The sequence below is a fragment of the Pteropus medius genome, unplaced genomic scaffold, assembly GCF_902729225.1.
Source record: "Pteropus medius unplaced genomic scaffold, Ma_sr-lr_union100, whole genome shotgun sequence".
In the NCBI taxonomy this organism is placed as follows: domain Eukaryota; kingdom Metazoa; phylum Chordata; class Mammalia; order Chiroptera; family Pteropodidae; genus Pteropus; species Pteropus medius.
In genome coordinates this window covers 62,747,933-62,762,430 of record NW_024349800.1, presented here as the reverse complement: position 1 = coordinate 62,762,430, position 14,498 = coordinate 62,747,933, and the positions used below count along the sequence as shown (strand labels likewise).

General features: G+C 33.6%; 1 protein-coding gene across 3 annotated transcripts in view; it reads right to left on the bottom strand.

The window, feature by feature from the left end:
- BCO2 (beta-carotene oxygenase 2) overlaps positions 1-14,498 on the bottom strand; it is a 45,860-nt gene that overhangs the window by 12,255 nt on the left and 19,107 nt on the right. For all 3 annotated transcript variants that reach the window (XM_039887918.1, XM_039887917.1, XM_039887919.1), the window contains exons 6-8: positions 12,945-13,073; positions 11,773-11,933; positions 10,708-10,875 (exon numbers count right to left, since the gene is read on the bottom strand). In XM_039887918.1, coding sequence (XP_039743852.1) covers positions 10,708-10,875; positions 11,773-11,933; positions 12,945-13,073 — 458 coding nt within the window. The remainder of the gene's footprint in view (positions 1-10,707; positions 10,876-11,772; positions 11,934-12,944; positions 13,074-14,498) is intronic.

The window sequence follows — 14,498 nt, the reverse complement described above, 5'->3', positions numbered from 1 at the left end:
GAACACTTGTACATTGGTGTTGGAAATGTAAAATGGTGCAGCTGCTGTGGAAAACATTTTGGCAGTTCCTCAAAAAGTTAAACATAGAATTACCATGTGACCTGGCAATTCTACTTTTAGGTATATGCCAAAGAGAAATGAAAACAGGGACTCGAATAGATACTTGTATGCCAATGTTCATAACAGTATTATTCACAATACTCAAAAGGTGAAAACAATCCAAATGTCCGAGAGATGAACAGATAAACAATATGTAGTGTGTATATATGTATATATAATATAGACTATTATTCAGCCTTTAAAAGGAATGAGATTCTGATACATATTACAACATGGATGACCCTTGAAAAGATTACACTAAACAAAAAGCAGACACAAAAGAACAAATTTTGTATGACTCTACTTACATGAGTTATCTAGAACAGGCAAATTTACAGAAACGGAAAGTAGAATAGAGGCTACCAAGGACTGGGGAGAGGGGAAATAGGGAGTTGTTACTTAATGGGTATAGAGTTTCTGTTTGTGATGATTAAAAAGCTCTGGGAATGGATAGTGGTGATGGTTGTGCAACACTGTAATATACTTAATGCCACTGAATTGTACATCTAAAAATGATTAAAATAGTAAATACTATATATATTTTACCACATAAAAAAAGGAAATAATGCAGAAAGATCCCATATATCCTTCATCCAGTTTCACCAATGATAATGTCTTACATAACTACAGTACAATATCATAACTAGGGAATTTACATCAATCCGCCAACTTTATTCAGATTTCACCAAGTTAACATGCATTTGTGTATTTAGTTGTGTGCAATTTTGTCATGTGTAAATTCATGTGACCACCACCACACTCAAGATACAGAACAGTTCTGTCACTGCAAGGATCCTTCATGCTGCCCTGTTGTAAGGATACAGCCACACCAACTCCCCAACTACTTGACCCTAATGAGAAAATATTTTTATAGTTTTGGAAAGCTATAGAGAGAAAAGTTAATATTCAAGATCTGACTCTTGGGGTCTGTACTACAGTAAGAAAAAAAAAAAAACAAGAAATAGTCCAGTCCTTACAGGAACTGTATCCTACTTCAAATTATCTCAGTCCATATAATGAGATTAAGAGTATCTGGGATTGATAATGCACCACAGCCAACTGCCAGAAATAAATAAAAATCTTCTCTAGATTAGAGAAAAATAACATCAACCTGGGTCTCAGAATATCTCTATAATTTTTTAAACACAATATACTGTTTATAATAAAAATTAAACCAGCACATGGTTAAGAGAGTAAGATAGTATGATTTTAAAAAATAAGATAAACAACAGATGATAGAAATGAAGCCACAAGGGATCCAGATAACAGAGTTATCAGTCTTTAACTACTCTGAATATATTGAAGAAAATTCTCTCAAATTGAGAATTGTAGCAGAGAACTAGAAAGTATTAAAGATAACCAAATCAAAATTCTAGAACTGAAAAATGCAATGAGTTCAAGAACTTAGTGATTAGGTTTAACAGCAGAATAGATACAGCTGAAACCTGCACATAAATGTTTACAGCAGTTTTATTCATAATTACCAAAAATTGAAAGCAATCAAGATACCTTTCAATAGGATAAATGAAGTGTACTACATCCATACAACAGAATATTATTTAGTGATGAAAAGAAGTGAGCTATTAAGCCACTAAAAGACATGAAGTAACCTTAAACCTAAGTGAAAGAAGCCAGTTTGAAAAGGCTACATACTGTATAATTCCAACTATATGACATTCTGGAAAAGAAAAAACTATGGAGACAGTAAAAATATTAGCAGTTTCCAGGAGTTAAGGGAAGTGGATAGGTAAGAATATGTGGAATACAGTATTTTTAGGGCAGTGAAATTATCTGTATGATACTATAATGGTGGATACATGACATTATACATTTGTCAAAATCCATAGAACTGTACAACACAAAGAGTGAACCCTAATGTAAACTATGGACTTTAGTTAGTAATAATGTAGAATTATTAGTTCATAAATTATAACAAATGTAACACACCAAGACAAATGTTAATAATAGGAGAAACTGGGGAGAAAGAGGAAGGGAATATATGGGAACTCTGTACTTTCTGCCTGATTTTCCTTTAAACCTAAAACTTCTGTAGAAAACAAAGTCTATTAGTTTTTTTTAACCTATGCAGCAAATAGCATACTTAACAGTACAATGTTTAAAATTTTTCCTGTCACACCAGGAACCAGATAAGGATGCCAACTATCACCATTTACATTTAACACTGTACTGGAAGTCCAATAAATAAGGAAAGAAAAAGAAAACCAAATACCTTAGAAAGGAAGAAAAGAAACTGTCATACTTGCATATGATATAATTGTAAATGTACAAAATCTAAAAGAATCTAGAAATTATTAGAATTTAAAGTGTAATTACAGCATTACTAAATACAAAATCAACAAACAAAAAACAATCGTATTGCTATACAGCAGTAGTAACATAAATGAAAGCAAAAGTAAAGAATATTTAAAATAATGTCAAAAAATCAAATACTTAGGAATAAATTTAACAAAAGTTATACAAAACTTGTACCCAGAAAGCTATATAATACTTAAAGAAATTATAGAAATCCCAAATATATGGATAAAAGGATATATTGTATTCATGTACTAGAAGACTCAACATTGTATAAAGATATTAATTCTCTCTCAAATTGATATATAGATTCAGTGCAAATGCATTAAAATCTGACAGGTATTTTGTTTTTGTTTTGGGGGATAGGAAGGATTGACAAAATAACTGTAGAATTTATATAAAAATGTAAAGGGCCAGGAATGGACATGACACAAACTGCAGAAGAAAAGTTAGGAGGACGTGATCTGCTGAACATTAAGATTGTTTATACAGTGATAGTAATCAGAACACTGTGGTACTGGCACGAGTTTACATAAGTAAACCAATGTAACGGAATATAGAGTCTAGAAACAATAATACATATATGGATAACTAATTCTTAGAATTAAAAATATAGATAATATAGAAGAATATTTTCATGACTTTAGTATGGGAAGATGTGTAAAACAAGATACATAACATTTTGAGGATACTTGGAAAAATGGCGGAGTGAGAGATGTCCTCAGATCTCTCCCCTTGAAACAACAATAAGCTGAACATCTAAAACTGAACAAAAAACACCCAAACTGCACACCAGTACGTCTGAGCATGGGATCTGCACATAAGAGCTACCACAGGTCAGAACCCTGGGTATCGGGCAGCGGACTGGGAGAAATAAGCTGCCTCTCACAGCTGCCTGAGCTCCTTGCAGGAGAAGGGGGAGGGGTGAAGGTGCGGTGACTTCCCTGATTAGCCTGCCTGGAAGTGCCGGAAATTCTAGCAGCTGGCAGCAGAGCCCAGTCATCAGGGCAGAAAGCAGAGAAGTAGGATGGGACTACAGAGAAACAACAGTTGATTTTTATAAGGCCCAGCAAATGAGGCTGAGCTGCAGCCCCCAACTCCCAACATAGAGGGCCCTCCACCCATACCCTCTGAGATCGATCACCGCAAAGCCCCAGGGGAATCTGAGCAAACATTACCGAAACTGTTGCTAACACTAACAGGGACTGAAACTGAGAGCAGCGAGTGTGATTAAATATCTACAAGAAAATAAAAAAAGACATTTAGGCTTTATATAAATCAGGGATCCAAGAAGCTTAGACACCACCTACTGGAAACCAAGAGAAAAGTGCCTTTTTAGGAGCAGTCTAAAGAGAGACCTTTATATGATAAATCTTCTTTCTGGAAAAACAACAGATTACACTTCCATTAATGCCCAGGCGGAGAAATAGTCCATTAAACACCATGAACAACCAATGTGACAAGGCATCTCAGAAAGAAAGAAAAATCTCCAGAAAATAAGCTTACAGATATAGAAATACACGACTTAAATGACAGAGAATTCAGGATGGTACTTCTGAAAAAATGAGATCCAAGACAACTCAGATCAACAATTTTAGGAATTGAAAAAAAACAACTAGATGAGCAGAGCAAGGAGAATGAAACCCTCAAAAGGAACCAAATAGAACTTCTGGAGATGAATAACACACTGTAAGAGTTGAAAAATAAAATAGCAAGCTGAGCTATTGAGTCGACCAAATAGAGGAAAACATCAGTGATATTGAAGACAGAAATCTAGAAACAAATCATAAAGAAGAAGAGAGAATCTGAAGAATGAAAAATAATGAAAGAGAAATACAAGAACTAATTGATACCATCAGGAGAGGAAACATAAGAATAATGGGCATTACCAAAGGCGAGGAAAAGGAACAGGGACTAGAAAGCATTTTCAAACAAATAGTGAACCAGAATTTCCCAAATCTAAGGAATGAACTGGAGCTTGGAATTCAAGAAGTCAACAGAACACCCAATTATCTCACCCCAGAAAGGCCTTCACCAAAACATATTGTATTAAAGTTACTAAAAATCAACAACAAAGGCAGAATTCTCAGGGCAGCCAGGGAAAAGAAGATGGTAACTTATAAAGGAAAACCCATTAGATTATCATCGGACTTCTCAGCGCAAACCTTACAAGCCAGAAAGGAATGGAATCAAATATTTAAACTATTAAGTGAAAGGAACTACCAGCCTAGAATAATGTATCCAGCTAAGCTCTCCTTTACATATGAAGGAGAAATTAAGACCTTTCCAGACATTCAAAACTTGAGGGAATTCTCCACTATGAGGCCTGCACTACAGGAAATACTGAAAGGTGTCAGCTCATCTAAAACAAAATAACAAAACAAAACAAAAAATACATAATTAGGAGTAAAGTAACTATCAGGCAAATAGAAGCAGAAGAGTGCAACCCTTACTAAGAATAGGGCATTATAAGCTTAAATGATAAGAAGAGAATTGCTAAAGCAAGATAGTAATGAATATTCAGCATACATAAGGACAAATTGAGATAACAATGACTGAAGAGGGGAAGATTCAAAGATCCAAATTCGCAAAAGGGGAATGGAGATAAGGCACGCGCAGAAAAAAATGGACGACCATATATATATAACTATCGTTTACATGTTCATAATGGTAACCACACACCAAAGATTCAGAACTGAAGCATATAACATAAAACAAGAAGAACCAGAGGCAAAACACACAAAAGACAACCAAAATAAAGGAAACAAAAACACAAGGACAAGAAAGCAATGCAAACACTGAGCTACCAGAAAGCAAAAGATAAAATGGCTATAAGAAGACCTCATATTTCAATAATCACCCTAAATGTAAATGGACTGAACTTACCAATAAAAAGGCAGAGTTGCAGAACGGATCAAGAAACAAAACCCAACCATATGCTGCCTTCAGGAGACATATCTCAGCTCCCAAGACAAACATAGACTCAAAGTGAAAGGGTGGAAAATGATATTTCAAGCAAGTGGCATTCAGAGAAAAGTGGGAGTGGCAGTACTAATATCGGATGAAATAGACTTCAAAATCAAAAAGGTAAAGAAAGATACTGAGGGACCCTTCATAATGATAAAGAGAATCTTGCACCAAGAATACTTATTAATAACACATTAATAACTATGGTCCCAATCAGGGAGCCCTGAAATATGTAAAGCAATTACTAACAGAACTAAAGGGAGAAACAGACCAAAACACTATCATAGTAGGGGACCTAAATATCCCACTGTCTGATATGGACAGATCATCCAAACAAAATCTATAAGGAAATTACATCTTTAAATGTCATTAGACCAACTGAACATTAGACCATCTGAACATAATTGACATTTACAGAGCTCTCCATCCCAAAACAACTGCTTATATATATTCTTCTCTAGTGCACATAGATCATTCTCAAGAATCGACCACGTACTGGGACACAGAAATAGCCTCGACAAATATAAGAGGATTGAAATCACACTAACCATATTCTCTTATCATAATGCTTTGAAGCTAGAGATCAAATGCAAAAAGAAATCAGGAAAAACCACAAATACATGGAGATTAAACAACACGCTACTGAAGAATAACTGGGTCAAGGAAGAAATAAAAAGAGAGATGAAGAGATACATAGAAACGAATGACAATGATAGTACAACATATCAAAACTTTTCAGTCGTGGCAGAACCAGTAATAAGAGGAGTGTTCATATCATTCATTACAGGCCTATCACCAAAAGCAAGAATGAGCCCAAATAAACAACCTAACACTTCATCTTAAAAACTACAAAAGGAAGAACAAATGAGGCCTAAAGTTAACAGAAGGAAAGAAATTGTCAAAATTAGAGCAGAAATAAATGAAATTGAAAACAAACCAAAAAAATAGAAAAAAGAAATATAACAAAGACCTGGTTCTTTGAGAAAGTTAATAAAATTGACAAACCCCTGGCTAGACTCACTAAAGAAAAAAGAGAAAGAACACAAATAAACAAAGTCAGAGATGAAAGAGGGGAAATTACAACATCACAGAAATACAAAGGATCATGCAGGAATACTATGAAAAATTATATAACAAATTTAATAACCTAGAAGAAATGGATCTTAGAAAAATACAATCTTCCCAGCCTGAATCAAGAAGATCTGGAAAATCTAAATAGACCGATCAGCAGTATGGAAATTGAAACAATCATCAAAAACATATCCAAAAAGTCAAAGTCCAAGGCCAGATGGCTTCACCAGTGAATTCTACCAAACATTCAAAGAAGTACCTATTCTCCTCAAACGCTTCCAAAAAATCAAAGAGGAGGCAATACTTCCTTCCCAACTCATTTTATGGGGCCAGTATTATCATGATACCAAAACCTGGTAAAGATAACACAAAAAAAGAAAACTACAGACTAACATCTCTCATGAACACAGATGCAAAAATCCTAAATAAGATACTAGAGAACCAAATACAGCAACATTTTGAAAAGATTATACACCACGATCAAGCGGGCTTCATCCCAGAGGCACAGGGATGGTTCAACATACACAAATTGATTAATGTGATACACCACATAAACGAATTAAAAAATAAGAATCACATGATCATATCAATAGATGCAGAAAAAGCCTTTGACAAGATACAGCAACCATTCATCAAAACATTTAATAAAACTGGTATAGAAGGAAAGTACCTTAACATAATAAAGACCATCTATGACAAACCCTCAGCCAACATTATACTTAACAGTGAAAAACTAAAAACCTTCCTTCTAAGAAGAGGAACAAAGCAAAGCTGTCTACTATCGCCACTGTTATTCAATATAACATTGGAGGTCCTAGCGAGTGCAATCAGACAAGAGAAAGATATAAAAGGCATCCAAATAGGAAACGAAGAAGTCAAACTGTCACTATTTGTGGATGACATAATTTTCTATACAGAAAACCCTAAAGAGTCCACGAGAGCACTACTAGAAACAATAAGCAAATACAGTAAAGTCTCTGGGTACAAAATCAACTCAAAAATCCATAGCGTCCCTATACTCTAAAAATGAAGCATCAGAAAAAGAAGTGGAAAAAATAATTCCTTTTGCAATTGCAACAAAAAGAATAAAATACCTAGGAATAAATCTAACAAAAGATGTGAAGGACCTATATGATGAAAACTACAAGACCTTATTAAAAGAAATCGAAGAAAATACCAAGAAATGGAAAGATATTCCATGTTCTTGGATTGGAAGAATCAACATAGTTAAAATGACCATATTACCTAAAGCATTATACAGATTAATGCAATCCCCATCAAAATCCCATCAGCATTTTTTAAAGAAAGAACAAAAAATTATCAGATTTGATTGGAAGCACAAAAAACCCTGAATTGCCAAAGCTATCCTGAGAAAAAAGAATGAGGCTGGAGGCATTACTCTGCCCGACTTCAAATTATACTACAAAGACAATAATCAAAACGGCATGGTATTGGCAGCAAAACAGAAACACATACCAGTGGAACAGAATCGAGAGTCCAGAAATAAACCCATATTTATATGGACAAATAATTTTCGACATAAAAGCCAAAAACATACAGTGGAGATAAATGGTGCTGGGAAAATTAGAAGGCCACCTGCAAAAGAATTAAATTAGACTGTTGTCTATCACCACACAGCAAAATAACTCAAAATCGATTAAAGACCTGAATATAAGACCTGAAACAATAAAATGCATAGAAGAAAACATAGGAGCTGAGCTCAGAGACGTTGGACTGAAAGAGGATTTTATGAATTTGACCTCGAAGGCAAGGGAAGTATAAGCTAAAATAAATGAATGGGACTACATCAAACTAAAAAGCTTCTGCTCAGTGAAAGAAACCGCCAACAAAGTAAAGAGACAACCATCCAAATGGGAAAATATATTTGTAAGCAACACCTCCGATAAGGGCCTAATATCCAAAACACACAAAAAAAACTCATACGACTCAATAACAACCAAAAAAACAATCCAGTCAAAAAATGGGCAGAGGACCTGAACAGACACTTTTGCCTAGAGGACATACAAATGGCCAACAAATACATGAAAAGATGCTCAATATTGCTAGCTATTAGGGTAATGCAAATCAAAACCACAGTGAGCTACCATCTCACACCTGTTAGAATAGCTAAATCAACAGAACAAGTAATAACAAATGTTGGAGAGTATGCAAAGTAAAAAGAACCCTCATACACTGCTGGTGGGACTACGAACTGGTACAACCACTATGGAAACCAGTATAGATGTTCCTCATAAAACTAAGAATTGATCTACCATATGATCCAGCAATGTCTCTACTGGGTATTTACTCCAAAGACTTGAAAACCCATATTCAAAAAGATATTTGCACACTGATGTTCATAGCAGCATTATTCACGGTGGCCAGGACATGGAAGCAACCGAAGTGTCCTATGATAAATGATTGGCTAAAGAAGCTGTGGTACATATACACAATGGAATATTACTCAGCCATAAGAAGAGATGAAAGAAATAATGCCATTTGTGACAACATGGATGGACCTCAAGATAATCATGCTAAGCAAAATAAGCCAGACTGAAAAAGTTGAAAATCACATGATATCACTTATATGTAGGATATAAACCTAAAAGCAACAAATTAACAGGACCAACAGAGACTCAGGGACATAGACAATGAACTAGTGGTTACCAGAGGATAGAGGGTGGGGGAGGAGGGAAGATATAGAGAGGGTAAAGGGAGTTCAAGGAAGGTAAAGTGGGTAAAGGGGATCGAATATATGTAGCTGAAGGAAACTGGACTCTGGGTGGTAATCACACAATAGAATATATAGATGTCAAATTATAATATACACCTGAAAATTATGTAATTGTATTAACCAATGTTACCCCAATAAACTTAAAAATAAAATAAAATAAAATAAAAATAAATTTTAAAAAGTAAATAAATAAAATAAAATAAAGATACACAATGTTTTACTCATAAAGGAAGAAACTGATATATTGGACCAGGTCTGTTTATCAAAACGCACTGTTAAGATAATCTGATAAAGATATCTACAAAAATACCTGCAGCAATTTCATACTTAATGGTGACTTAGTAAACATTTTCCACATAGAATGAGGAAAATTATTACTGCTATCAACACTTCCTTTCAAACTGAGGTCTGAGCTAGTACAATAAGACAGGAAAAATAAATATAAGGCATAAATATTGGAAAGAAAAAAAACTTGTAATTATTTTCAGATAACATGATTGCATGTATAGAAAATCCAAAATAATCTATGAATCAACTCTTGCAACTAATAAGTGAATTTAGCATGATCTCTAAATATAAGATCAGTATACAAAATCAATTATATTTCTAAATACCAGCAAAACAGAAAATTAAAGTTTAAAAGATATCATTAATGATAATTTCAAAACACTGTAAATGCCTAGGGATACATTTAACAAGAGATATGTAACATTCCTATACTGAAAACTATAAACATTACTGAGAGAAATTTTTAAAAACTTAAATAAATGGAAAGATAGTCCACGTTCATGGGAGGACCCAGTATTTCTCACTATTGTTAAGATATCAATTACCTTCAAATTGATCCATAGTTGCAACATAATCTCAATAAAGTTTTTTTTTCTTTGCAAAAATTGACAAGTTGATTCTACAATTTATGGAAATGAAAAAAGGCCAATAAAAACCCAGGTAATCTTTCAAAAAAAATTAGCTAAAAGGCTGATACTGCAGATATCGAGACTTACCATATAGTTATAATAGCATATATAAGCTTAGTAATTATAAGCAAACTTTAAAAAGCAATGTTTTAAAAAGTTTTAAAAATAAAACAATAGCTAAAAATAATTTACATTATATAATCCAAGGAAAATTTTTACCTTGGGTTCAATATCAGAAAAAAGTGAAATCCTTCAACTAGATAAACTGATACACTTTCTTTATCAAAGAATTAAGAATTTTGCTATCCCTTCCAGTAAATTTAAGTACATTTAGTTCTCAAGTGTAATAAGCGACTAATCACAAGCATTTCAAAATAAACCTTTTAGCTTTTTTTAACATGCTTTTTATTTATAAAAGTATTAATAAGTACTTCAAATTATTTTTAAGTATTAAATAAATAAGTGACAAAATTGTGTCTTCAATGCTTTAAAACCATTCTCCCTCCTTTGCCAAAGAGGCAAGAGAATCCGCTAATTCAAAGCCAAAGCCAGAACTCGGTTAGTTCCAAATTATTTTGACAGCTCCTGACAATCAAAGATATTTACCTGATCAAGCCCTTCACCAGCTTTCCTAAGATTCTGTAGTTGGTAAATTTCTAGGCTTCTTCCATTATCTTGACAGCACAAATCAATTACAACACAGCCCTGATCCTCAAAGGCATTGATTTGATGAAAAGTAACAAAAGGTTTACTGTAGTACATCCCTGGAAGAAGCTGCAGGAGAAAATAAAACAATGAAAAGAGACATTTTATTTTATTTTTTTCCTTTAGGGAACAGATCCACCAAGCTCAAATTAAGATTTCCCCCTATTACATGACAGGCCTGGTAGATGCCAAAAGTAAAATTTAGAATAAGCAGCAAATATGCTTCGATTTAAGTTTTGCTTGCTTAAGTCATCTCATCTCATACTAATGAACAATCTGAGCTATTTGATATAGATTTATCAACTGTTACAGCTAACTTAAAAATTCCTTATGAAATATGGCCCAATGTTTTGAAAGATAAATAATTGTTGTACTCTATATGGTTAAATAGAAAATAGTGTCATTAACTAACTTATGATAAATTTAAGTGACTAATTCTTTGAAAAATACACTCATTATTAAAGTGGAATTTTTGTAATAATATGGTACGGTAAATTTAGGATACTATCTCTTTAGAGAGGTAAAAAGTAGACAAATACAATAGCGCTATTAATCAGGAGTATAGAAAGGTATTTACCAATGAGCTTTGGACTTTAGTAGGATTATCATATTTACATATCAAGATACTGTAGAAGAAACTAATTAAAGTATCATTGCAAAAGTTACAGATCTCTGCATGAACATCATTTTTGCAAATATTATATGAAAAAAAACCATACTAAGAGGGTTTCTAGATGTCATTTTAATTGAATCAGATAATTAAAAGGACAAAGCCATTTCCTACAATTTTCTAATATGAAAAATCTACCATATTAATTAATAACTAGCTAGCCCCACCATGGAAGAAGGTAATATCCTTGATTAAGAGTCATATAAGTACTGCCCAGTGAAGGTAAAAATCAACCATATGGAAGTTTGCCTTTGTTCCCAATCATTTTCATGATAAATATACTCAGAATATTCCACCTGTCCAGTGTGCTTATCCACGATATGAAACTGTGTATTATAATGCGGTTCCCAGCTTATTGCATCTGAAAAGGCCTTTCCTCGAATTTTAGAAGTGACCATTTTCCACAGATTCATCTTTAGAGGCTGTTCGATGAAGATTATGTAGTTCTTTGTCATTCCTAAAAGGTTCCAGCAAAGAATACAATATTATTTGGTAAACTAGAATTGTTTGAAATGTGACAGTTAGGGCGACGTGTCTGAATGCTTGCATGTATTATTGCTGACCTAAACAAAGACCAGCCAAAAATAATTCTCCACTGTTTCCCAGCTTTGTTATACATATTTCCTGTTCCTACACAAAAAAGGGAACTGCTTAGAACAGCTTAGGTCGAATGCCTTCAACTTGCTCTTTATCTTTTTTTTTTCTTTAAAATCATTTTGATTTAGGAAGTAAAGAAGCATAATATTAAAGTATGATTTTGATCTGAACCTTTATTTCTTAATTCTTTTGCTATTTATACTGGGGGTATGGATCTAGGAGCAGACTGGCTATCAAGATTTAGAATGCAGAAGATAAGTATTCTAAGGAAAAACCTGAAAAAATCTATGTAGAATGTGAGTTTACCAAAAAAAAATAGTCAAAATTTTTTCATATATGATTATTTGTGGTCTTTAAAGTTACCTAAAATTTTAAATCCTGTCAATTAATTGTTTATGGTCAAATGATTTTGTTAATTAAGACTTTACCTTTGTAGAACAATTTTAGGTTCACAATTAAATTGAGGGGGAAGTACAGAGATTTTCCATATACCTCCTGTCCTCAAACATGCATGGTCTCTGCATTGTCCACATTCCCCACCAGAGTGGTACTTCTTAGAACTCATGAACCTACCCTGACACATCATAATAACCCCAAGTCCATAGTTTACGTTACAGTTCACTATTGATACTGACAATTTTTTAGTAATTGCTTATACTAAAATAATTATATCTTTTCAAGCAGTCAGTTGGCTTAGGGTAAGAAGTATATGACTAACTAGAATAAACTTAACTGGCATTAAAATGCAACTTTGGTGTCATTATCACAACACTCTGATAAACTTTATTAACAGTACTTGTCAAAGCTAGTCCCTCTGCTATAGTAACATTAAGGCCGGCTCCACCACAATTTGCCTCATCTCTGGGCTCACCAAAGCTATGGTAGTAAGAAGGTTTCATCCTCTCTGCAGAAGCAATAGAACATATCACCTGGGCTCCATGGATTGTATCCCCAAGGTCCACCTTCTCTGGAGGAACCCGAATAACATTATAGCAAGAACCTGAAAAATGAAAAGTTCTGTCTTGTTTTACACATATTCTAAGAATACTAGATAACCCTTCCATTTGTAGACTAAGCAAAAGTAGTTTAGAGATTTATGCAGTATGCATGACATCCATATTTTATGAAGAGTTATTTCAAATAGACTAGGATATTAAAAATATATGAACTTCATTCATGAAAGTCATTGGTTAAAGTTTTGAAACACATACAAAGTAATCAACCAACAGTTTATTATATTTTAATGCTCTTGAATGGTTATTCTCTCACTCCTTGAAGATAAACTCAATTCCTATTTCATAGGAAAAGATAGGGTAGCAGTCAGGAATATCCTCGAACTATATTTGTTCCTCTCCCCACTCCCTAGCCCCAACAACTACAATCCATTTGTATCCTTCCCTTTGGTCCTCTTAGTCCCTGGAGTTGCTTTGGGTCCCATCTCATCCTATCTCATCAACATTCATTCATGTAATCATTTACCTGTTATTACTTAAGAACCAACTCAGGCATCCATCTACTCGTCAAGTAGCCTTCTCTGAGTCTTCCCCACCCCGAAAGTATTTGGTGTCCCTCTTATATGTCCTGATTATCTTCTATACAGACATAACATTTATCTCATTATACTATAATTATAATGAGTATAATTATAATTATAATTATAGTCGACTGAGAAGCAGATAAACAAGTAGAGCTTTTCAAGAGTAAATTTATATGATTCATCTTTGCATCCTTAGTACCAAACAAGGACTTAGCATTTAGTAGGTACACTATAAATAGCTATTGATAGATTCACTACCAACACGTTTGTTAAATTATCCAATAAATAAACAAATATTGAGGTCATATTGAATTATCTTCCTGATATTAGAATTGCCAATGTAGGTCCTGAAGAACTTGGGTAACTTATAGAATTTTGCAATCACTAAGCTTCTTTTGGAACAAAAGTTCTCTATTCATTTATTCAATAACTACTTATTAAGTACCAACTATATTCCATGCACTCTCCCAAATGTCATAAGTACCATATTCTAGAACAGTGTACAAAATAGACAAAAGGCTCTTCTTTTATAAAGCTCAAATTCTAATACATCATATAATAAATAAAAACATAATGCATCAGATGATGATATGAACAGTAATGGAAAATAAACCAGGGAATGAGGATCAGAGGTAAGTATATAAAAATAGGGGCTATTATTTGCAATTTTAAATATGGGTAGTCTGGAAAGGCTTCACTAAGAAGAGACATTTGAGAAAAGACCTGAAGGAGATAAGAATCTCAGAGTCTTAAGAATATCTGGGAGAAATGAATTCCAGGGGGAGAAAAGAACAAATGCAAAAATTCTCAGCCAAGAGTAAGTTCAGAATGTTCAAGTATATAATAGCAAAAAGGCCAGTGTGGCCCTGTCATAGTGAGCAAAGAGAA